This window comes from Schistocerca americana, chromosome 5 (genome assembly GCF_021461395.2).
Source record: "Schistocerca americana isolate TAMUIC-IGC-003095 chromosome 5, iqSchAmer2.1, whole genome shotgun sequence".
NCBI lineage: Eukaryota > Metazoa > Arthropoda > Insecta > Orthoptera > Acrididae > Schistocerca > Schistocerca americana.
The window spans coordinates 176,042,309-176,067,469 of record NC_060123.1 but is presented as its reverse complement, the minus strand read 5'-3'; the positions used below and the strand labels follow the sequence as shown (position 1 = coordinate 176,067,469).

The following is a 25,161-nucleotide window of genomic DNA, read 5'->3' as shown; positions in this document are numbered from 1 at the left end:
GACACCTATCGGAGAATGAAAGATGTGTATGGGGTAATTAAAGAGAAACGAGGGAAAACTGTGACAAGGGGTGCTTCCCCTTCGTGAAAACGTACGCCCTATACCGCAAGTGTCGCAACGAAGAAGTTCTCACTTGGGAGACATTAGAGCACCCACTGTATAGGCCTAATCTCTTCCCACCACGCCGTCGGTTCCTTAAAACAAGCCCTGAAGGGTCGACAACACCTGGCGAACGAGGATGTACAGCAGACAGTTTCGGAATTCTTCACGCAGCAGGAACACTGTTTTACCAGACGGGTTTCTTCAACATGGTGCGTGGGCGGTATGATTGCCTGAATGCCCACCGCGATTTTCCCTAATTGACGTACCGATTCTGGACAGTAAGGCCTTCGAAAGGAAACTTTTTGGTCGCCCCTTATACAATACATTTTTGTTTACTATAAATATTTCATTTTGAGTTGTCTAGTTTAGAATTTACTGTTTCCTTGCAGATTTTTTGGTTAACTGCTTAGTTACGTTAGCTATAAGTAATGTTGTAGGGCGAACGTTTACTCTTAACTCTCCTGTCTTTTAAATGAGTTAATTGGCTCTTTTGTTTGCACTTCTGGATGGACATTCATTTAACTATATGCACTGTACTGCATTGCATTCCCTAGAACTGCGGCTACCCCGCGCTGTCTTCGGCGCCTTGCCACGATTCGCACGGCTCCCCCCGTCGGAGGTTCGAGTCCTCCCTCGGGCATCGGTGCGTATGTCGTCCTTAGCGTAAGTTAGTTTAAGTAATGTGTAAGTCTAGGGACCGATGACCTCAGCAGTTTGGTCCCATAGGAACTTACCACAAATTTCCATATTTATCCACAGAATTGCACTGCACTACGTGAAATAGACCTTGTTACCGGGCTAACAGTAGAATCGAGGGAAACTATGCACTACGAAACGTAGCAGAAAAATGGGAATCTTGGGTGAGAAGAGGCGGTGTGCTAGTGGAGGCACTCTTGTACTCGTGTGATATTTATGTGTGTGCGGTGTGCGTGTGTGTGTGCGCGCAATATAGTTCAATGGAAAATATCAAGTAAGGAAGATTAAGTACTTTGAGTCCAAGCAGCCAGTGGACTGAAGTAGAAGACAGTGCTGCCAAAGCAGAGTTACTAAACACAGCCTTCCGAAATTCCTTCACCAAAGAAGACGAAGTAAATATTCCAGAATTCGAATCGAGAACAGCTGCCAACATGAACAACATAGAAGTAAATATCATCGGAGTTATGAAGCAACTTAAATGACTTACAAAAAACAAGTCTTACGGTCCAGATTGTATACCAGTTTGGTTACTTTCAAGAGTATGCAGACACAATAGCTCCATACTTAAAAATCATGTACAACCGTTCGCCCGACAAAAGATCCGTACCCAAAGACAGGAAAGTTGCACAGGTCACTCCAATATTCGAGGAAGATAGTTGGAGTAATCCACTAAATTACAGGCCCGTATCATTAACGTCGACATGCAGCAGAATTTTGAAACATATTTTGTGTTCGAACATTATGAATTACCTGGAAGGAAACATTCAACTGACATACAGTCAACATGGATTCAAAAAGCTTCGTTCTTATGAAACACAAGTAGCTCTTTACTGGCGCGAAGTGTTGAGTGCTATTAACAAAGGATTTCAAATTGATTCCGTATGTCTGGATTTCCAGAAGGCTTTTGACACTGTACCACTCAAGCGGCTCATTGCGTGTTTATGGAATATCGTCTCAGTTATGTGACTGGATTCGCGATTTCGTGTCAGAGAGGTCACAGTTCGCAGTAACTGACGGAAAACCATTGAGTAAAACAGAAGTGATTTCTGTCGTTCCCCAAGGTAGTGATATAGACCCTTTGCTGTTTCTTGTCTATAGAAACGATTTGGGAGACAATCTGAGCAGCCGTCTTTGTTTGTTTGCAGATCACGCTGTCGTTTATCGTCTAGTAAAGTCATCAGAAGATCAAAACATGCAGCAAAACGATTTAGAAAAGATATCTGTATGGTGCAAACATCGGCAATTGACCCTAAATAACGAAAAGTGTGAGGTCATCCACATGAGTGTTAAATGAAAACCATTAAACTTCGGTTACACGATAAATCAGTCAAATGTAAAGGCCGTAAATTCAACTAAATACGTAGGAATTACAATTACGAACAACTTAAATTGGAAAGAACACACAGAAAATATTGTGGGGAAGGCTAACCAAAGACTGCGGTTTTTTTTTCAGGACACTTAGAAAATTTAACAGATCTACTAACGAGACTGCCTAGTTCGCCCTCTTTTAGAATACTGCTGCGCGGTGTGGGATCCTTACCCGATAGGAGTGACGGAGTACATCGAGAAAGTTCAAAGAAGAGCAACACGTTTTGTATTATAGCAAAATAGTGGAGAGAGTGTCAATGAAATGAGACAGGATTTGGCATGGACATCACTAAAACAAAGGCGTTTTTCGTTGCTGTGGAATCTTCTCACTAAATTTCAATCACCAACGTTCTCCTCCGAATACGAAAATATTTTGTTGACGCCGACCTACATAGGGAGATACGATCACCATAACATAATAAAGGAAACTGGGTCTGGCACGGATAGATATGGAGGTGTTCAAAATGGCTCTGAGCACTATGGGACTTAACATCTGTGGTCATCAGTCCCCTAGAACTTAGAACTACTTAAACCTAACTAACCTAAGGACATCACACACATCCATGCCCGAGGCAGGATTCGAACCTGCGACCGTAGTAGTCGCGCGGTTCCGGACTGAGCGCCTTAACCGCGAGACCACCGCGGCCGGCTATGGAGGTGTTCGTATTTTCCATGCGCTATACGAGATTGCAACAATAGGGAAATGTGAAGGTGGTTCGATGAACCCTCTGCCAGGCACTTAAATGTGATTCACAGAGAATGCTTGTAGAAGTAGACGTAGAAGATGTAAAAGAAACATGTAAGTTATCCAAGTACACGCTTCACCTTCAGTGTTGAGCGCTGCACGCACAAACATTCACACGTCGGTACTTGAATCACGTGGATGCTTGTACCTGCGGCCCAGCTTCTGTAGTGTGTGTGAGTGTGTGTGTGGATGTGTGTGTGGCTGGCGGCGCCTTACCTGGCCCACGGAGCAGCGGCAGCGCGAACTCGCGGCAGCACTTGCAGACGAGGCTGGCGCACGAGCAGTAGCGGGTGGGCCCTCCGCCCCCGCCGCCCCCGGCCGCCTCCACGTCGCCGGTGGCCGCCTCCGCGGGGGCCGGCGCTGGGGCCACGGCCTGCTTCTGGCCCGGGCGGCGCTTCGGACCTGCGTGGCCCATCAGAGTGTCACACTCAACACCGGGCACATTTCCTACAACCCGACATTACACTGAGGTGACGAAAGTCACGGGATAGCGATATGCACACATACAGATGGCGGTGGTAACGGGTACACGAGGTACACAAGGGCAGTGCATTGGCGGAGCTGCCATTTGAACTCAGGTGATTCATGTAAACAGGTTTCCAATGTGATTAAGGCCGCACGACGGGAATTAATAAACTTTGAACGCAGATTATTGGAACAAGACGCATGGGACATTCCATTTCAGAAATGGTTGGAGAATTCAATATTCCTCGATCCACAGTATCAAGAATGTGCCGAGAATACCAAATTTCAGCCATCACCTCTCACCACGGACAGCTTAGTGGCCGACGGCCTTAACCTGACGACCGAGAGCAGCGGCGTATGCTTAGAGTTGTCAGTGGCAACAAATAAACAACACCGCATGAAATAACCACATAAATTAAGGTGGGACGTAGGACGAACGTATCCGAAAGGATAGTGCGCCGAAATTTGTCGCTAATGGACTATGGCAGCTGACGACTGAAGCGAGTGCCCTCGCTAAAACCACGACATCGCCTGCAGCGCCTCTTCCGGACTTGTCACCATAGCGGTTGGGCACTAGATGAATGGAGAACCGTGGTTTGGTCAGATGAGTCCCGATTTCGGCCGGTAAAAGCCGACGGCATGGTTTGAGTGTGGCACAAAACCCACGAAGCCATGGACTCAAGTTTTCCTGGGGACTGTTGTCCTCATCACTTCGTAATCATTCGGGAAAATGGCGAGACTGGGCAGAGTAAAGATTGGGATTTTGTATGGGAGCTGATAACCGCGTCGTTGAACGCCCCACAAGCCAATCACCATCAGTTGTGAATAAGGTACTGTGCAAGCGGGTGGTTGCTCCATGTTGTTGAATGTGTTTACGTGGAATGGACTGTGCTCTCTGGCCCGACTGAACCGATCACTGTCTGTAAATGGTTTTTTTCGGCTACTTGGAAACCATTTGGAGCCATTCACGGACTTCATGCTCCCAAACAATGATAGAATTTTTATGGATGACGATGTACCATGTCACCAGGTCAACATTGTTCCCGATTGGTTTGAAGAACATTCTGGACAATTCGAACGAAAGATTTGGTCACCTGTCGGACTGTTATGGGACATAATCGTGCACAGAACCCTGCAGCAACACTTTCGCAGTTATGGACGGCTATAGAGGCAACTTGGCTCAATATTTCTGCAGGGGACTTCCAACGACTGGACTCCATGCCACGTCGACTTGCTGCACCCCGCCCGGCAAAAGGAGGCCACACACGATATCAGGAGGTAGCCCATGACTTTTGTCACCTCAGTGTAAGACACAATGGTCTCTTTAAATCCAATAAAAACTGAAACAATACCAACAGTAACTCAGTTAAACATAACAGAAACGATAAGAAACTTAACCGTGTATGGAGAAAAAAATAAAAAGTTCAAGGATGACATCGTTTCCACCATGCTGTTACTTTAAATGAATACCTCACCAGCACCACAAGTTAGTTTCCTAGTGCTCATTCTCAAGTGCACAAATGATGTGGATACATCATCCGCGTACGTAGTGGATATCAGAAAACACGTATCGTGCGTGACGTCGTCAAAAGACACGGCCTCGGAATATGTGTCCACAAAGCACGCACACCGAGCTGTGCGCAGCTGCGTACCAGATTTCGGCCCTTACCAATGGACCTGGACGCAGCGAAGGCCAGCAGCAGGAATATGAGCAGCAGCTCCAGGATAAACGAGAGCCGCATCCTGGATGTCAGAGGTGGTCAGCGGCGCTGGCGGTAGGCTCCAGGCGGTGTGGTTCTCTCTCTGATACCTGCAAAACAGTGCCGTCATCACCATCAGTTTGTCTCGGAGATTAACGGTAATGATGTAGGCCTAGGATTCTGTCTCATTCTCACACAAAAAACCTATACTCATTTCTTAAATGCTGGTTTTGGAGATTAAAAATTAAAACTTTCCCTTCAGCTGTGTATATTGGGTTCAGAATACTAGATGAAAATATTTTCGAAGCTAGGAGAGACGGGGGAACATTGGACATAAGGGGACGATGGACAACTGGTATTGTTTCGTTGAACTTACCTTAGAATGCGCCACCGACAAAGACGATTGATGGCAACAATATTGTCGCCTTTCCGCAAATGGGCTAGCGCAGTTAGATTGTCGAGCGAGATAGGCATGCTTTTATGTTTTATTGTCGCTGAGAGTAAAATTTACTTCCTCCAGATGTTTTGTTGTGTACTCCGAGGTAACGCTTTCACGAAGCAAATAAGTGCAGCGATTGAAGTCCATGGACTAAGGATTAATCTTATATTGTAGACGGTGATAAACGTTTAAAAAGTTTTCGTAAACGGACTAATATAATTCCAATATGGTGAAGGGGCACAGTGGCCCATTAAATAGGGGCACGTCGGCCCATATGGTCAAACTGCCCCGTTCTTTTTTTCTAAACTTTAATACTTCCAACATAGTCAAACATGATACTCAATGCAATTTTTATGTGAGAAAATTTTATGCTGAATTGATTTGAAGCTGATAACATAATTCGATATGTAAGTTTATCTTTGTTTTCCTTCCGAAACCAACAACTTTCCTTCATATATTCAACCAAAACGATTGTAATATAAATTTGAAATTATTGGTTATGGGACATTACATGATATATATTTTGAAATATAAAATCTACGTGTATCTTTGAATGTAATCATGTTTCCGCTCATAGTCGTTTTGCCGTTTTGTTTTTAGGATGGTTCGAAATTATAAAAACAAAACAGAACGGTGCAATGCTTTCTGAAGCACTTATGAGATTAGCAGTGATAGCAGTAAAACGAAATGAAAGATCCGTTAGGGAAGTGAGCCAAGAATTTAACATACCTAGAAAAACATTAGAGAGGTATTGTAACAGATTCAAAGATTAGAACCTTCGGAAACGCCAACAAAATTCTGGGATAGATTTAGCTTCGCAAAAAGATTTCAGGTAACGTTTTTCTTTCTTTTGTAGCGTTGTACTGTACTTAATATTTTAGCTACTTTAACGATGGCATCAAATGTAACGGAAATAGCATATAAAACTAGGTTCGCTAATAATTTACTGAAAGCTTTATTTATCCAAGGATTACTAAAATATGACCTACATAGCTGAGAGAAATCCATGTTTTCAGGTATTTGACCCGAAGAGGAAACCTTGATTGAAGAGTGCCTCACTTAAAGCTAGTGACGTATACTTTGGCCTTTCACCAAAAGAAGTTCGACAGTTTCCCTGCATCTACGCAGTTGCCTCTCAACGCAAAATACTCCAACCTTAGACTGAATTTGGAACGACGGGACCTGTTGGTCTTCAGGATTTCTGAAACGACATCCAACACTCTCCATTCGAACTCCTCAGTTAGCTAGTTTGGTGCGATCCAGTAGCTCCAAGAACCGCAACATAGCCTTGTTTTTTGACAACCTGACCAACGTTTTGACAGGACTGCAACTGACGCCTGGTGATATCTGGAATGTAGATTAAACTGGAATCACACTGTCCAAAGACCTGACAGAATGATAGCTCGAAGGCGATTACATCCATCAGAGCGGGGAACATCTACTGAAAGAGGATAATTTATCACTACGGCTTTAGCTGTTTGTGCAGTTGGGAATGTCTTGCCTCTATTTTTCATATTCCCGAGGGTTAACTTCAAACCCCATTTTATTGGGCACGGTCCTGTTGGGAGCAATGGTAGTGCGCGATCCTCAAGCTGAATGACAGAAACTACCTTCTTCAGATACATGCAACATTTCGTATCACATGTCCGACGTCCCGAAGACCATCCTCGCTTGGTAATAATTGACAACTGCAGTTCCCTTTTGTGAGCTGAAGTCTTATTTGCAAAGAAAATGGTGTCACACTTTCGTTTTCCCCAGCCCACCGTAGTCACAAACTACAGCCCTTAGATCGAAGTGTTTACGGCTCTTTTAAGAAATTTGTAACCTCAGCGTGCAGTGCATGGATCACAGCAAACAAACGACCAATGACAATATACGGGGGCCCAAGCATTGTAAAAATTGCGCTACCAAATCAGTTACAACTAAAATCATATTGGCTGGATTCAAAATGGCAGGCATCTCCCCCTTAATCAGGTACATTTTCACAGATACAGACTTTCTGCCTAAGTATACAGCGGATACACCTGACCCTAATGCTGTCGTCGTTTGCGGTTTGATAGCTGGAGCTTGCCCTTCAACTGCTGAAGAATATAATGGTACGCCTATTTTGTCAGTAACAACGCCTGTTAAGTTGAACGTCATATCGCGTGAACAACCGTGCTTACCAACGCCTGAATAAGTCACAGACAAGAAAAAGAGACAGTAAAGAAATGAAGAACTGCAGCAATACTGACAGACGCTCCAGTTAAAGACGAATTACAGCGCGAACAACAAGCCTCCAAAGAGAGAAAGGAAAACACTTTAAAGAGAAATACATTTTCTGCGCAAAAGTGGCTGTGGCCATTGTAAGGCTGCCGAATAAAGCGCAGAAGCTCGAATTAAGCGCAGAAAAAAAGCAGACATTCATAAGAAGGTCCTCCAAGATGAGGGTTATGATGCTCTGCGTCTTAAATCATTTTCTTATAGCAATCCAGGTGATGAATAGATTCAATCCACAAGTTGCAAGAGGCGGGCATATCAGCCGCGTGTAAATAATGACATGAAAGGATATTTTTATGAATGTTTGAACTGTCAAGATCCTATCGGACAATCGGACGAAGACATAAAAGTTTTGGACTTGCTTTTCTGTAAAACTGTTTTTAAAGCAATGATAATACAATTTATGATTGTATTTTCTGTCATAAAGCTGTAGGAATTTATATTAAAATAAACTGTGAGTATTAAAGTCGGTATATTTTCAGTTAAATAACCAATGTCATAAGTAATTAAATGATAAAAATCATATGGGCCAACTTGCCTCAGCTGCTGGCTTGACGTACCTCGTGGGTGGGATAGTTTGGGCAAGGTGGTATTACTGTACTAAATATTCTTTTTATGAATAGACAATCAGTGAGACGCCGTAATCACTTAGTTGTAAAGTGCTGACACAATGTACCAATGTTTCCACATAAAAAGATTATACGTCAGTAATTGATGCACCGTAACGAGATTTATGCAGGTTAAAGAAATATGAGCAGCTACGAAATCGATCGCATATAACATTTTTACATCAGTTAATAAAGCTGAACGAAACATTTTTTAAATTTTTGCTCATCGTTAGTACAAATAGCTTAAGTGGTAAGAATTAATGTTTTCTTTGTGAGAACAACGCATTTTTTTTCGAAAATGCACCACTGGCAGAAACAAAACAATATCGACGCATAAAGATGTAACAAATACTATTTTAGCGGTACAGGTTGAGATCGCATAATGCTGTCGATTCTTTTCAGATGCTGGGCCTGCCAAGAGCGATGATTCGTTATTCTTTCTATGTATCGAACTCGATCTCTTCCACTTGCGCAATTGAATCTGTCAGCATTCCTCGCTCTATTTGTTTATCTGAGTACCCGTTTGCCTTTCATCGGCGAGGCTACCCTTGTCTAACAGCGTGCCATCTCTATGGACTGGAGACTTTGGCACAATACATATTTCTCACACATAATGAACAGAGGTGTGGGCACTTGATTCAGTGTCTGTGAATCCGCTTATTCTTCTCTTAGCTAGTCGCATAAATCACAACCTTTGCCGAACCAATAAAGAAAAAAATAGCTCTTAGTTGGTCAGGCAGGAAGTGTGAATGGATTCCCAAAACATACTGTGACATGCACGCTTTACAGTTCATGTTCACTGGAAAGAAGAGAAAGGGGTTATCAACTAGCGCTGCGATTGTTGCGTGTCGGCAGAATCAGTTACCGACGATTGTAGGCAGCATTTCTGTAGTCTTTGTAAGCACCTCAGGCATAATAATGGAGTTAACCCCCGCAGATCTCGGCAGCGGTCTACAGCCACAATGATGATCGAAGGCCTACATCTTTTTTAACAGATTTTCTCGTTACTAGACATAATTTGGGATAGGTATCAGGTTGCTCCCACTTAGGATTCGGGAGGTGTTCACACTAAGCTTGAAGACGGTCGCACGAGCTAAACTAAAAAAAATAAAAATGGTTATCAACTGACGTGGTGATATCAGTGTTTTTTTCTATAGCCGTAGGAGACTTCGAAAGCTAAAATCCATGCTAAATGACAGGCATGGTTATGTCAGTGTGTTTTCTGTAGTCGTTCGAAGCTACGGAAGTTAGAATCCATGCTAAATGACCGGCATGTTATGGTTATCAAGTCATCTTCAATTAAATTAGACTGACAAACTATTTTAATTAACGTCTAATTAAAATAGAACCTCATTTACATCTTTGTAGTACACTTTCCTAACATCTAGCTGCGAGAGAGATCAGTAGTGGATGTCAATTTTCACTGATTCCATTTTATTGGGACTTAATAGTGGTTATGGCATTACCGTTGCAAGGTCTTTCGTAATACAAACGTCCATTATGATTTTTATCTCAATCCAAATAAAAATGCCATCACTGGAGTTTAAGATAACATACCGCCTCCAGTTACTACAGTGCAATGTTTTTGTTCCACACGACGACCAAAGTCTTTCGGTGCCAAGACTCTTTAACGCTAGTGCTTGAAAACAGTATTAACTATGAAGTGAGTTCAATGAACAGAAAAGCACTATTGCAATTTCTGGAGACGTTTTGTCACTGTTCACAACTTCATCCGAAAAGTAATAGTTCAAGATTTGTACCCAAAGACGAAACACTCCGTTAATAACAACTAAATAAGTAGTATTTAGCATCCAGAACTATTTATTTGGTCGTTGTTTTGAAAATATATTTAATTTAAAACGAACAATCTATCTACCGCTGGATCTGCTAAACTAAGAACAACACTGGATTAAGGAGTCCGGGGAGATTGTTAAATCTTTCCGGGCTATTGATTCGTAGCCGAGCAGTAAACTTGACGGAAGACATTTTAGAGGGTGTCGTGGCTTCGATTCACTGCACAAACGGCCTCACTACTTTGCGATGTGAAATTTCCTATCCTTGTACATAGCGTGACGACTATTTTTTTTATTCTAGCATCTCTGACAGTTATCATTTACTTCCTCGCTACAACTGAAGCTATTGTCGTGTTTGGCAATCTGCATCGCTAATATAACAATAGTTTCAATAGGAGAGAGGGAGGCCTCGACCTCATTTCCAGTTCTGTGGAGGAAATTCAGCCTCCCACCGTGGGGCGGTAGCGGTAGTGTACAATAACCTACAAACGCTGACTGCTGTCGAATTCGAAAGACATATGACATCACTCCCTATTGCTGATATACTTCACTACCAAATTTCCCATTAGTCAGCTTAGACACATAGCGTGCAGTTAATCGTTACCAATACTCCCCTCCTCCTCTGAAGATGCCCTCTGCAAACGCGGACGAAATATTGCGTTTATCGAGGAAATCCATTCCATTACGGTTTAATAGCCAAGGAAATTTCAATAATCGTAACTTTTGTGAATATTTCGACTGTGTCCTTAGCCAACAACTTGTTCTGTTAAAAATTTCCTGAACACGCAGAATGATTTGGCTGCCGAAACAAGTTGTGTTGAAAAATATATGTATACAACTAGAGCAGTGATTTAAAGTATGAGTAGTCTATGTCTGTAACGTAAGGTCTTTCATAATAATTAGTACATTGCTTTAAAGAAAAAGGAAAAGGAAACTCCGCGATCGTTCCCTCGAGACCACTCGATAGCCGACCGCCTGCCGTGTCATCCTCAGCCTCGGTCATCGGATGCCCTATGGAGGAACATGGGATCAGCACACGGCACTCCCGGCCGCTGTCGCCGTTACGACCTTGGAGCCGCTCGCTACCTCTCAGTTAGGCAGCACCTCAGTCTGGCATCACGACGTCGAGTACGCCCCGGTCAAGTTCCACCACCGAGGAAAAATCCCTGGCAATAGATGAGGGTCTGTCGCGTTGACCACTCTTTTTTGTCGCTCTCGGCATTTGGTCCGAGCGGACTTCACATGACACCAGGTTCATCGTTATTTTTTATTACAAAGGGCAGCTGGTTTAATAATTATTTATTCCAATGAACTGATCGGGACTCCAGTTGACTGTTGGGTGACATCAATTTGTACATTGCTTTAAAGTGATGTTACAGGTAGAGATTCAGAGTAAGGAAGTAATTTTAGTGTTTAACGTTCCGTCGACAACGAGGTCGTTAGAGACGGAGCAGAAGCTCGGATTAAGGAAGAATGGGGAACGCAACCGGCCGGGCCCTTTTAAAGGAACCATCCCGACATTACCTTAAGCGATTTAGGGAAATCACGGAGGATCTAAATCTGAATGGCCAGACGGGCTTCGAACCGTCGTCCTACCGAACCTAGTCCAGAGTGTCAACCACTGCGCCACTGCTGCCCCACGTCGCTCTGTATAGAGAGTTAAACAATCCCCATGGAGGTTGCGTCCCACAGTTTGAGAACCGCTGCTATTTAGGCTCTCCAATGTAGTTGTATCAGTCGCGACTTCTGAGTCGTGGCCGTTCCAAAGAGGAAGCGTCTGATACAAAGATACTATCGCCGCATCTCGCTCAGTCGATTTCGATATCTCTGGAGAAGCAGCTTGTTAGGAAATAAGTACAAAATAACAGAGAGAGTTGGTTAGTTTTCTTGTATCAACTTCCTTTCTACCCAAGAAACCTGCCTTTGAATGCACATTTAAGGGGAGGGAGGGGGAGGGGGGGTTAAGACTCACTCAGTTTTCTTAATGTCTCACCGTACACTTCAGAATTGATTATTTATACACATTGCATAAAATTGAAAGCAGGATTTCTTAGCTTCTTTGACAGTCGTAACCCTCCTGACTGACAGGATTTGCCGCACGTGTTTTGGTTTATTGGGCGAGGGGACGTGATCCCAGATAGAATTAACTGCTGTTTTGTCTCTTCGTTAACTAGGAAACCCCTGTCCCTTCACCGACTACAGTTATGTAAAGTGGCATTTCTCTTCTGCATCGTAACAAAAGCGAATGTCCAGAGTCATTCTTAAATTTCTAGATCATAGGAAAGACTTTTGAAACCAACCAGCACGGAACTTGTGGGGCCCTTGTCGTTTAGACACGATCTTATATAAAAAACTTGAATATACTTCCGGAAATTTGACAGACACATTCCACAGTCGTATAGCCACTTCTGTCATCATCACAAACACTCGTCCTTTCATTCTGAAACAAACGACACAATTGACGCGCAACACATCCACTTACCACATTCGGTCCGCACACATCACGCGTGTAGAGGAGAGTAACAACAGCTTTGAGATTACTGTCGCCACAAGCCATATTACAAAGAACAGATTTCACGTTTGGCAGGATTCGCAATCGCTGCACTCATTTTTAACGGCTATTTTAGGCGAACGAAAACCACTGAGCCGTATGAATAAAATGAAGGAAACGCTTTTCTTCCAAGTTAGAAGCTTAAGTTTCGGAATTTATGAATAAAAGATGAAGCAAGAGCTCTAGTTTGTGGGAACAAAACGGAGAAAGTACCTCTTCCCTCACCTTGAGCTCTGCTTTCGACATTGGATAAACTGTATAAATAAAACGAAGCTTGGACTTCATTCTGGAAGAAGTAGCTTCTAAAGTGTGAGGTCTGGTCAGTAGTACGGTCTTGTTTGCAGGGTGCAGTTGGGGCTCAACCAGCAGCATGTGTACGCCGCGAAAAATTTTACAGACCTATCAAATGTTCAACTGGAGAGCATTATTAAGGTCTATATCATTTCAACGAAGTAAATGTTAAATAGATTGAGAATCATTTTCTGCCAGACCTAGCGAAGAGCCGAGGTGGAGCTCGATCGTCAGAACAGACGATGAGGCATTTCCTTCGGAATGTAGCTGAATCCAGGATTCCAGTCCGGCATTGCAGAAGAAATGAGCACTCATCAAACTACAGTGATTAGTGCTTTTAAAACGATAATGGAAAAAGCTGACTTGTGGATGAAATTTCAGTCGTCACCACATGATCTGATTGTGGCAAAAAAAGAGTGGCTAGATAAATGTAAATTTCAGGTGGTACTGGTGTAATTGACTGCGCGTCTGAATTCCGAAACCAGCGTAGTATGCCTACGAATTTATTAACATAAATCGTTACGTTGGTATAAATGTGCATGCTATATGCAATGTAAATGAACATATCTGTAGCATTAAGGCTATCTGGCCCGGGTCATCACACGACGTTCGAATATGAAGAAAGTAAAATGCCCGGGAAGTGCTAAATGACTTTAAGAGCACTCTTTTTTTGGGTTATGAAAGCTATGGCCTAGAGCGCTGGCTGATGAACCCTGTCGTAATTCACCAGAGGGTAGTCACAAGTCATTCAGTGTGATGGAGCGTTGTTTTGATCAGCTGAAGAGGTGGTTTGCTATTGTATAGTATGAGTGCAGAGTTGCCTTAACAAATCATTCAATAATTATAGCTTGCTGCTTTGTGCTGCATAATTTTGCAAAACATCTTCAGGATGAAGATTTTGAGGATACTGCACTGGATTTCCACGGCGATCCTTCATTTGAATCGGATGAGGACATCGTTAATCTATAAGCCACACTTACAACAAATTGCAACGAGGCCTTAGGTAAAAAAAAAAAACAAAGGCTACTGACAGTGCAGGCGAGGCAGACAGCTAAGAGCTTTTGTGTTAGAAGTAAATGGAAAAAGTTATTCATACAATCTGAAAAACAGCTTGATTTCATCCTTTTGCTTGCAAGTAGATGTTGTGACTTCCTCCTTTTATCTTCCAATCTTGCATTTCAGTTTTATTCACACGGTGCAGTGTGACTTTCTCACTGTTATAACTCTGTAAACATACTTACCTACTAAGGAAGTAGTTACCGAGTGTCCCGTTCCTCCCAGTAGTCCCATGCGACGGGGAAAAGGAAATACCTTTACTGGTGGCCATCGTGCCAAACCGTTTCACTATCACTCGCACTGAACCTTCAAATGCCACTTTTATTGGAGCGACGGACAATGTGTAATGATTTTAGTTAATGTCTTATTCAGAACTAACAAAATTTTTAAAAAATATTACCCACCGTTTCGTATTCCAGTTTGCGGAAGGGCTATTCGTAAGTACCTCTGGGGCTTCAGAAGACGACTGCAGAAAAACTACAAGGCTTACAGGAGACAGATACACGTCAGTGGGCAGAGACTCTCTCCAAGTTTTTAACTCACATTGCAGGTAGGTGTTCAGTACGGGCACCGTTTGGGACGCGTCAAACGTCAATGCGAGTGTGCAATTCAGCCAAACGAATTCCCCGGGAAGGCAGATCTGTACATCGGGTTGCCTATCTGCAGGCGTCAACGAATTCGATGCGGCAATACGGAGCGGAGAGTTAACAATGAAGCTTGAAGATATCACAACCTACAGCTGCCATTTGTAACTATAAGAATTCTGCAGACCATTAGCAGGTTTCCCACAATCAGTGGGACGCTGATAAATAGCAATAACATCAATCAAATTTCCACAGTTTCTCTGATAACATATGGTCGCTCCAATGGCGTACGTGTCCGACGATACGTGTCCCCTTAAATGCCCAGATTGTAATTCATTTCTGACGACAACGCGAAACTAAAAAGAAAGACAACGCGAAACTAAAAAACACGACTACTTGCAAAAGTTATGCACTTGGATTACCTATAGCGTATCGCATTTGCATACTACGGAAATACAGGACTACAGTCAAGAATGCACAAAACACCTGAAGCTGTAAAAACGTTACAGCTTCTGCATTCGAACGACAGCACTGCTTGTACAATGGAACGACCCGACATCTCTCCCACCATTAGCTATCATCAAAGAAACTGAATAACAGTAATACTGAGTAACAGCTACGGAACGAACGGCTGTGGTAGAACGTTCCCAAGGAATGAACACGACGTTGCAATCGTGAGGATAACATCCTGGCCGCACGGACTTACCTGTGCGTAATAGGTTGCGGGATGGAACTCTGAGGCTATGACAAAGCACACGAACGGTTTATCCATAAAATTTAGGGAATGCAACCGCATAAACTTCATTTCTTTTAATATTCCTGCCGTGTATCTTCCTGCCATCTTAAGCCGGGTTCATATACGCACAAAAGTGTCGCCACGGCTAGTGTCACACTGCAGAACTCCCAACATTTAGTGGCGTAATTTAAGAGATGCAACTTTTCTCACGCCACAAAAAGTTAAGATAGGTTGTACTTTGTTGCGCCACTTTCCTACCACCACTGCTCTCTGGTGGCAGTAATTCGAAACACTAGCATTTTGTAACAGTTATAGTGGAGTAATTGCTGCTGTACTCAGTCCTATTTCAGTGTGTTATATTTTATTCCTAATAAAAGTGAAAACAATGTCGGCAGATACACTTTCGTAGCTTTTAGAACTACGAGAATTGCAACCTGATTTTCTGCAGCAGTGTGTGTATAAATAAACTTAATATATGTTACCAAAAATGGGATTCGTATAAACTTCGTAATTCCTGAGACCAAGCATTGTATAAGCGATAGATTATATGCAGGAAATAGCTCCGGAACGTGATGTGGCAACTGTTAAACTAAAAATTAGTTTTTAGAAATGCCTATATCAATGAATACAGCAAGATTCTAAGATCCTGGAAGAGTGGCGTGTCTGCAGATGATATTTACATGCCAGCTGTTGGTTAGTTTGCCATTGCAGACAGCATTTTCGTCTCCGTGTGTTCTTTCTTTCATAAATGTGTTTTTATCCCCTGGTTTATCCACGTGCGAGATCTACTTTCGGATCCAACACTTGGGTTTCATTTTCCTTGTATTTAACTCTTGTCAAGGTCTAAGGCTATAACCTGCGCTACAACGTTCGTACTCGCCGGTATAATTTCAATTGACGCCATATTGAAAGTTGAGCAACTACATAGAATTTGTGGCGTCCTGTGTGAACGGTAGCTCACGATGCCACTACAGCAAGCCACAAGGTGTGGCGCCACATTACATGCGTGTGTGAACCCGGCTTTAGGAATGTGTCGGTTGAAGCGATAGTGCACAACATTACTTATTCCAGCGTTTCAAACCATCGAAGCACAAGGACCAGAAACGTTTATCGGAGCTAAATGAGTAAGCATAAACTGAATCTGTGGCTACGGTGTGGATCCATGCTGAGATATCGATGTGTCATTATTAGCTACACTGTAGCGATTAAAGAAGGAGCCAGAGTCCATGATTTGTCTAGGTTTGGCGAGGAATGAAATAACAAAGACAGTGATTTCAAATCATGGAATCCGGCCCTTTCTTTAATCAACTCCCAAAGACGTCGTTGCAGTGTAGCTAATAACGACACATCGATATCCCAGCATAAATCGATCTCGTAGTCTCAGATTCAGTTTGTTCATATGCTTTGCCAGATATCAGGATCTCTGGCACGCGTGTTCTTTGGTTTTAAACGGCGGAAGAAATAAAGTTTATGACAACGCGTTCCCGAAATTTATGTAAGAATTATTCCGCCGCCAAAAACATCAAGATGCACTCACGAGTGGTACTGATTTGTTCAAGATTACTGAAATGTTAACAGCATGAGAACAAGCAGTGCAATAAAAACTGTTTTTCTCATTGCTATCCCAAAAGTAAGTGAATGACGAAAACTCGTTTTTCTCTTGCTGCTTAACATGTAATATGTTCCAGCATGTAACACATTATTTGCTTAATATGAGTAGATGCGATGTAGTAACAGTGCTACTGAAATAGTTCATTACATGTCGCCCATCTTCGATACCTACCCTCTGTCTTCCAGCAGAACTTGAGGAACCCGTCCAGTACCTCCAGGAGCTGCGCTACTACCGTCTGCACCGGTGCTGCACTCTCAGAAGCTCAGCAGGACCACTGTGCCATCAGTGGCAGCCGAGAGGTGAAGCCAACCGACAGTCCCTCCTTGCGTGGGTGGGGGTCCCTGCACGCGGCGCCGGTCGTTGCGCTGGAGGCTCCAGCTGCAGCAAGCGTGCAGCCCTGAGCCACCAGCCGTGTCTGACGACCCCCACACACAGCCCCTCTTAGCGGAAGCCTCAGAGAACGACCGCAGCTAGAACCTGATACTGGACGCGGTGGATGCCGTTAGCCGCTAGGCGCCCGTCAGCCGCGCCGTGGCATAAAATGCTATGATGACTGCATTCGTGATAGAGAGCCACCGTGCGGTGCAATGCACTGTGCGCTTCAAGCTGCTGTTATTCTACTTCCCTGTCCTTTGGCCTCGCGTCCTTCTCCAGTCAGACAGAGCTTTAGCGTACCTCCATGTTACTCAATCTGTACAATGAGCAAGAAGAAAAGGAAAAGACACAGAAATTTGGAAATGGAATTGAAGTTCAGAGGGAAGAAATAAAATTCTGTGATTTGTGGATGACACTGTGATTCCGTCAGAGGCGACAAAGAAGTTGTAACGTTGGATACAGGACGAAAATAATAAAAGTCAAGCTGCGGTAATGAAGTGTAAGCAAATTAAAGCAGGTGATTTGGGAGAAAGTAAATTAAAAAATGATATGCTCATTTTAGTAGACGAATTTATCTTCTTGGCCAGCAGACGAATTGAGACAGCAGAATAAAGGGAAGCAGAATGTGCACTGGCAATAGCAAGAAAAACGTTTCTGAAAAAGAGAAATTTCTGCTTATTTCGAAAATAAAATTAAGTGTTAAAGAGTTTTTACTGAAAGTATTTCTTCTGAGTGTATTTTTGCGTAGAATTGATATCTGGACGTTAGCCGAGCGGTCTAATGCGCTGCAGTCATTGTCTGTGCGGCTGGTCCCGGCGGAGGTTCGAGTCCTCCCTCGGGCATGGGTGTGTGTGTTTGTCCTTAGGATAATTTAGGTTAAGTAGTGTGTAAGCTCAGGGACTTATGACCTTAGCACTTAAGTCCCATAAGATTTCACACACATCTGAACATTTTTGATATCTGGACGATAAGCAGAAATGTTTTTGTAATGTGGTGGCACTGAAGAGTATCGTAGATTTCGGGGGGGGGGGGGGGGGGGGGGTTAGAGAGGTACTGAATCGAATCAGGGAGAAAAGAGGTTTATGCTACAGTTTATCTGAAAGAAGGGATAGGTTTATGTGGAAACATCTCGAGCTATCAAGGAATAGTTAATTTGATAACTGGGGGAAGTAAGGCGGCAATCAAGCCGTGGCTACAAAAAGAATGTTCAAATGGATGTGCATAATAGCAGTTATGCAGAAATGAAAAGACTTGCAAAAGATAGACTACTATGAACGGATGTATCCTATTTATGACAACAGCTCACACAGAGACTTATAGCCTGACAAACAATCACAAACAACCGCCAAATTCTTTCTAATGATTTCCAGAGAATAGACATTGTAACGTAACGCTCATGTTGGGGAACTGTTCAGCCGCCTAAAGTGAATGGAAACTTGGAATTGTAAGTTTTGATTGGGCTGAGGAGCCGTGGAGCAATGGCTTCGAGTTGTATGGAGAAGTCATGTTGCCAGGTTAGTACCTACACCTTCGCTGGCGAGTGGGAGGCCAGTTACGGGTAACCGGTGGGTTTTCTCAGGGCTCTAGAGTTGGGGGGAGGTGCTTAGCTGTTCGGACAGCACATGGATGAAGGAGCTGATTCTATAGATGGTGGCAATCGCAAATTTTGGACTAGGTCTGCTTAGAAATACTTTGAAATTAAACAATAATTTACAGTTTCGACGTATAACAAAGCCAGTCACGTCAGAGTAATCACAGTACTAAGGTGCATGTTTTCAGACATTGGCATCGTGCATGTCAACGATTTTATGTAGTGATACCAAATTTATACACTTATAAAAATCTTTAAAAACTAGTAACTGTTGAACACTTCATTTGAAGTCACTGATGACAGTGCCACTAAAGCAGAGTTAGTAAACACGATTTTCGGAAACTCCTTCACCAAAGAAGACGAAGTAAATATTCCTGAATTCCAGTCAAGAATAACTGCCAAGATGAGAAACATAGAAATAGATGTCTTCGGTGTCGCAAAGCAGCTTAAATCACTTAATAAAGGCAAGACTTCCGGTCCAGACTGTATACCAGTCAGGTTCCTCTCAGAGTATCCTGACACAATAGCTCCATATGTAGCAATTATATACAACCGCTCGCTCGCAGAAAGGTCCGCAACTAAAGACTGGAAAATTGCTCAAGTCACACCAATGCCCAAAAAGGGAAGTACGAGTAATCCGTTTAATTACAGGCCCATATCACTAACGTCGATTTGCAGTACAGTTTTGGAACATATACTATATTCGAACATTATGAAGTACCACGAAGAAAACGATTTATTGACACATAGTCGTTCTTGTGGAACACAACTAGCTCTTTATACTCATGAAGGAATGAGTGCTATCGACAGGGGATGTCAAATTGATTCCATATTTTTAGATTTCCAGAAGGCTTTAGACACCGTTCCTCACAAACGTCTTCTAACCAAACTGTGTGCCTCAGTTATGCGACTGGATTTGTGATTTCCTGTCAGAAAGGTCACAGTTCGTAGTAATAGACGGAAAATCATCAAGTAAAACAGAAATAATATCCGGCGTTCCCCAAGGAAGTGTTATAGGCCCTCTATTGTTCCTGATCCATGTGAACGACATAGACGATCTCAGTAGCCGTCTTAGATTGTTTGCAGATGATGCTGTCATTTACCGTCTTTTAAAGTCATCAGATGACCAAAACGAACTGCAAAATGATTTAGATAATATATAAGAAAACTATCAGCCTGGATTGCGGTAATGAAACCAACCTTTACCTAGGTTTCAGCCCAAATAATTAAGCCTTCTTCGGAAGATAACTTAATCTATAATTTGTCTAAGAGGGCAAGGTCTAGAAATAAAACTAAGCAGCCTAGACCATTTCCTCTTAGACAAATTACAGATTCAGGTATATCTTCAGAAGAAGGCTCAATTATTTGGGCTGAAACCTAGGTAAAGGTTGGTTTCCTTACCGCAGTCGAGGCTGATAGTTTCTTATATATTAGATTATCACGATTGCTGACTGGGCTGCAATGTTGAAAGTACAATGATTTAGATAAGATATCTGTATGGTGCGAAAGTGGCAATTGACCCTGAATAAAGAAAAGTGTGAAATTATTCACATGAGTACTAAAAGAAATCCGCTAAATTTAGATTACGCGATAAGTCACACAAATCTGAAGGCTGTGAATTCAACTAAATACTTAGGGTTTACAATTACAAATACCCTAAATTGGAATGATCACATAGATAACGTTGTGGGTAGAGCCAACCAAAGACTGCGATTCATAGGCAGAGCACTTACAAGGTGCAACAGGTCTACTAAAGAGAGTGCTTACACCATTCTTGTCCGCCCTATTCTGGAGTATTGCTGTGCGGTGTCGTATCCGCATCATATGGGATTGACGGATGACATCGAAAAAGTGCAGATAAGGGCAGCTCGTTTAGTATTATCGCGAAATAAGGGAGATAGTGCCACAGACATGATACATGAATTAGAGTGGCAGTCATTAAAACAAAGGCGTTTTTCGTTGCTACGGGATCTTCTTATGAAATTTCAATCACCAGTTTTCTCCTCCGATTGGGAAAACATTCTGTTGGCACCCACCAACATAGGGAGAAATGATTATCGCGACAAAATAACAGAAATCAGGGCTCGCACAGAAAAATTTAAGTGCTCGTTTTTCCCGCGCGCCGTTCGAGAGTGGAACGGTAGAGAGACAGTTTGAAGGTGGTTCACTGAACCCTCTGCCAGGCACTTTATTGTGAATAGCAGAGTAGATGTACATGAAGATGTAGATGTGATCTTAACAAAACGAGGTATTAAATGATAGTGTAGGACACTACGTATCATCACTAAAAGCCAAACATGTATGTATTTTATTTATTGATTCAATTACTACATGTTTTATATCTTTCTGGTTATGTAAATATGTCACACAATCGTATTCTCCACGCTTAATCAGAACATAAGCGCAGTATGACTTTCCTTGTACCTCTCCATATGTGTCCGTATGTCACATATGTAGATTATTAGCTGATTTCTATTTTATTTAAATATTAAACTTGGTCTTTACTAAAGACTCGCATTACTTGAAAGTAGTAACTTAAATGTAATATTTGATATCAGCATTGAGTAGACCGCAAAGACATGCTTCTATTGAAAAGGTCACCTTTACTTTTTCTCATGTTTTATCAACAATTTCTTGATTATTCATAGAAGCACATGTGCGCAAATTTCATGTTTTATTTGGTTTTGCATAATTATTTGACATAGGACAATGTGTTTTGGCGGGCAAACAAATGGCTTCTTAAGTGTGTACAAATGGCAGCTCCTGGTCATTATTTGTCAGGCGGTCACCATGTGCGGATCTTTCTTCGAGGTGTCGTGTCTGCTACGCTGCTGAGAGCGTGGTTCCGGACTTGTGAAATGATAGTTTTTGGGTGGGAAACGTCTGTTGGCACTTAGAAAAATTTCGAGTCAGATGGGTCTTAGAATTAGTAAGCCATCTGCAACGTTAACAGTTCGCGAGTCATAAGCGATGCGCACTGTTCAACACGATGATTTTTGTCAACAAATCTGGAAGTATTGAATAGACTGCGGTAGCCTATTCGTGGTTACGCGAATTTCATATATTCATCGCCACAGTGGACTTTATATATTTATGAGCTGGCAAATATTTTGTGGTTAGCCAACGAAATGGGATTCCTCTTTTCGCTGCCAAGTGATATTTAAATAGCAAATGGAGAATCCGCTCCCACAAGAAATACGTAATCAAGCAAGTTTCGCTCCGCTTCAATATTACTGTCATTTCATTTCATGGGTAAACAATATCTATAGTACCACCATTTTAAGTTACTTTCGTGCTTGCCTGACCGAATAAATGATCTGTTCATTACAAACTAAAAACTTTGGTATCGAATACATCTATTATTCAAAAGAATACACCTAACCTTTATTCATCATTTAATTATTTTTTATTGCGCTGCAGCTGGTATTTTTTACATTCGTGTTAAGAGAGTGGTTTCAAAAGTTCTCGGAATCACCACGAGAAGACTGCGGTAGAGCAACGAGCTGTTCACGTCATATTCATTGGACTGTTGCCTGTAAACAAGTGGCACCTCAGTGCTCTTGGAAGAGAGCTGTTGCGGTGACGTGGCTCTGTTGTTGTTCCCGCGTGTTGATTTGCGAAGATGGAAAAAATCGAGATTCGAGCAGTGATTAAGTACTTCGTAAACAAAGGTATGAAAGCAAAGGACATTCATGCCGATTTCCAGAATACACTGGGGGACTCTGCTCCTTCATATTCAGCTGTTGCCAAGTGGACAAATGCTTTTAAATTTGATCGGGGCAGCTCAGATGATGATACGCGCAGTGGTCGACCAAAGATGTATCACTACTCCAGAAATTATTGCAAAAGTGTACAAAATGGTCATGGAGGATCGCCGATTGAAAGAGCGTGAAATTGCTCACGCTTGCCAGATGTCATCTCAAAAGGTATATTACATTTTAACTGAAGAATTAGAAATGAAAAAATTATCTGCAAGATGATGCCACAACTCTTGACGCTGGATCAAAAACGTATGAGAATGGACATATCGGAACAATACAGAATGAGATTTTCACTCTGCGGGAGTGTGCGCTGATATGAAACTTCCTGGCAGATTAAAACTGTGTGTCGGACCGAGACTCGAACTCGGGACCTTTGCCTTTCGCGGGCACGTGCTCTACCAACTGAGCTACCCAAGCACGACTCACGCCCCGTAGAGCACCTGCCCGCGAAAGGCAAAGGTCCCGAGTTCGAGTCTCGGTCCGGCACACAGTTTTAATCTGCCAGGAAGTTTCACATCAGAACAATGTTTGGGCCGTTTTAGGAGAAACGAACAAGATGTTTTGCGCCAGTTTATGTCCACAGATGAAACTAGGGTGCACTTCTATACCCCAGAGACAAAACAACGGTCAAAGCAGTGGAAACATGCTGATTCTCCGCCACCAAAGAAAGCAAAGACAATTCCTTCGGCGGGAAAGGTCTTGGCATCAGTGTTCTGGGATGCGAAGGGGATGCTGTTTGTAAATTATCTCCCCACTGGGCAAACAATTACTGGATCAATTGCAACAAAAGATACGCGAAGAAAGGCGAGGTTCAGCAACGAAGAAAGTCATCTTCCATCAAGACAATGCGCGCCCGCACACATATGTCGTCAGCACGGCAAAATTACACGAACTTAAGGTATGAATTGTTAGCACACGAACCTTATTCACCTGAAATGTCTCCGTCAGACTTCCATCTCTTCCCAAAACTGAAAATTTTTCTTGGTCGACGAAGATTCACTTCAAACGAAAATTGACAGCCGGATTTGACAACTATTTTGCAGGCCTGCAAGAAACTCATTTTCGAGATGGGGTCAAGGCACTGGAGCATCGTTGGGCTAAGTGCATTAATCTACAAGGAGATACATTGAAAAATAAATTTCACTGATGTAAGTACTTTTCTTCTATTCCGTTCCGAAAACTTTTCAAACCACCCACGTAATTGCCGACACTTAGGTAAATTTGACCAATGCCAGAAGTTACAATTAAAGCAGACTTGTACGGCTCGATCCTTTGGCGATATCGTGCCGATATTCCAAACAGAGCCGTGCATCGACTAGCTGTGTGTAGTGGGATTATTGTAGTTAAACAGTATTAGTGGTGGTAAGCCGCAACCGACATACACTGCTCGACAAAGAAAGTAAGGCATCAAGAAGACGTGGGTGGACGACAGTTGAACTTTGTACACGTACACATCACCGGCTGATATGTAAGTGATTCTGGTCGCAATACTCTGTGACACGTAGAACGGCCACTAGAGTGTATTAGAGGTGTTTGTGTTTAGTGTTGTTACCAGACTTGGTGGCGTATTAAGGGGCGTGATCAAATGTTGATTGATTACTGTGAGCAGGCAGATGTGGCCGAGTGTTTCTAGGCGCTACAGTCTGGAACCGCGGTCGCAGGTTCGAATCCTGCCTCGGGCATGGGTGTGTGTGATGTCCTTAGGTTAGTTAGGTTTAAGTAGTTCTAAGTTCTAGGGGACTGATGACCTCAGAAGTTAAGTCCCATAGTGCTCAGAGCCATTTGAACCATTTGATTACTGTGAAAGATACGAAGACGCCGTGTATTCGTGTAAGATAGCGTTATCAGCTCCTGACAGCGTGAAAGGGACTTTATAATTGGTCTCCAATTGGCCGGCTAATCGAATCGCACAGGTTTGTGAGGCATACTGATGTGACAGTGGCCAGATATTGGACAGCATGGGAACGTAAGGGCAGGCTTATTCGTCCTCAGTGTTCCGGGCGAAACATCTGACCCTCACAAGGGAGGATCGCCGACTTGTGCACCAGGCACATCGTAACCTCTTCAAGCCTGTGCCTGCCATCCGAGAACAAGTACGGGACTATATGCAGCGTTCTGTGTCATTCCGCACCATTTCTCGGACACTAGCAGCAGCCGGGCTAGGAAATTCCGTGCTGGAACCACGACACGAACGGCTGTGTTTGGAAGGGGGGAGGGGGGGGGGGGGAGGTTGTCGTAACTGCCGGACTGTTGATGAATGGCGGTACATTGTGTTGAGCACAACCCATGGCCATCGTACGCGCGTGTGACGTCGACCTGGGGAGAAGCCCCTTCCTCCAATGTTTTCGAGAGGCACAGCAGAGTTATTCCTCGCATCATGAGGTGGGAAGCCATCGAGTATGATTTCACCTCACAACTGGTAATGATTA

The 25,161-nt window shown here is 43.0% G+C and overlaps 1 protein-coding gene across 1 annotated transcript in view; it reads right to left on the bottom strand.

Annotated features, from left to right (window-relative positions):
- Positions 1–17,271, bottom strand: part of LOC124615937 (nucleolar protein dao-5-like) — a 36,221-nt gene extending 18,950 nt beyond the window's left edge. Inside the window, exons 1-3 of the mRNA XM_047144127.1 lie at positions 17,177–17,271; positions 5,029–5,186; positions 3,128–3,233 (exon numbers count right to left, since the gene is read on the bottom strand). Coding sequence (XP_047000083.1) covers positions 3,128–3,233; positions 5,029–5,118 — 196 coding nt within the window. The 5' untranslated portion in view covers positions 5,119–5,186; positions 17,177–17,271. The remainder of the gene's footprint in view (positions 1–3,127; positions 3,234–5,028; positions 5,187–17,176) is intronic.
- Between the last annotated feature and the right edge of the window lie 7,890 nt (positions 17,272–25,161).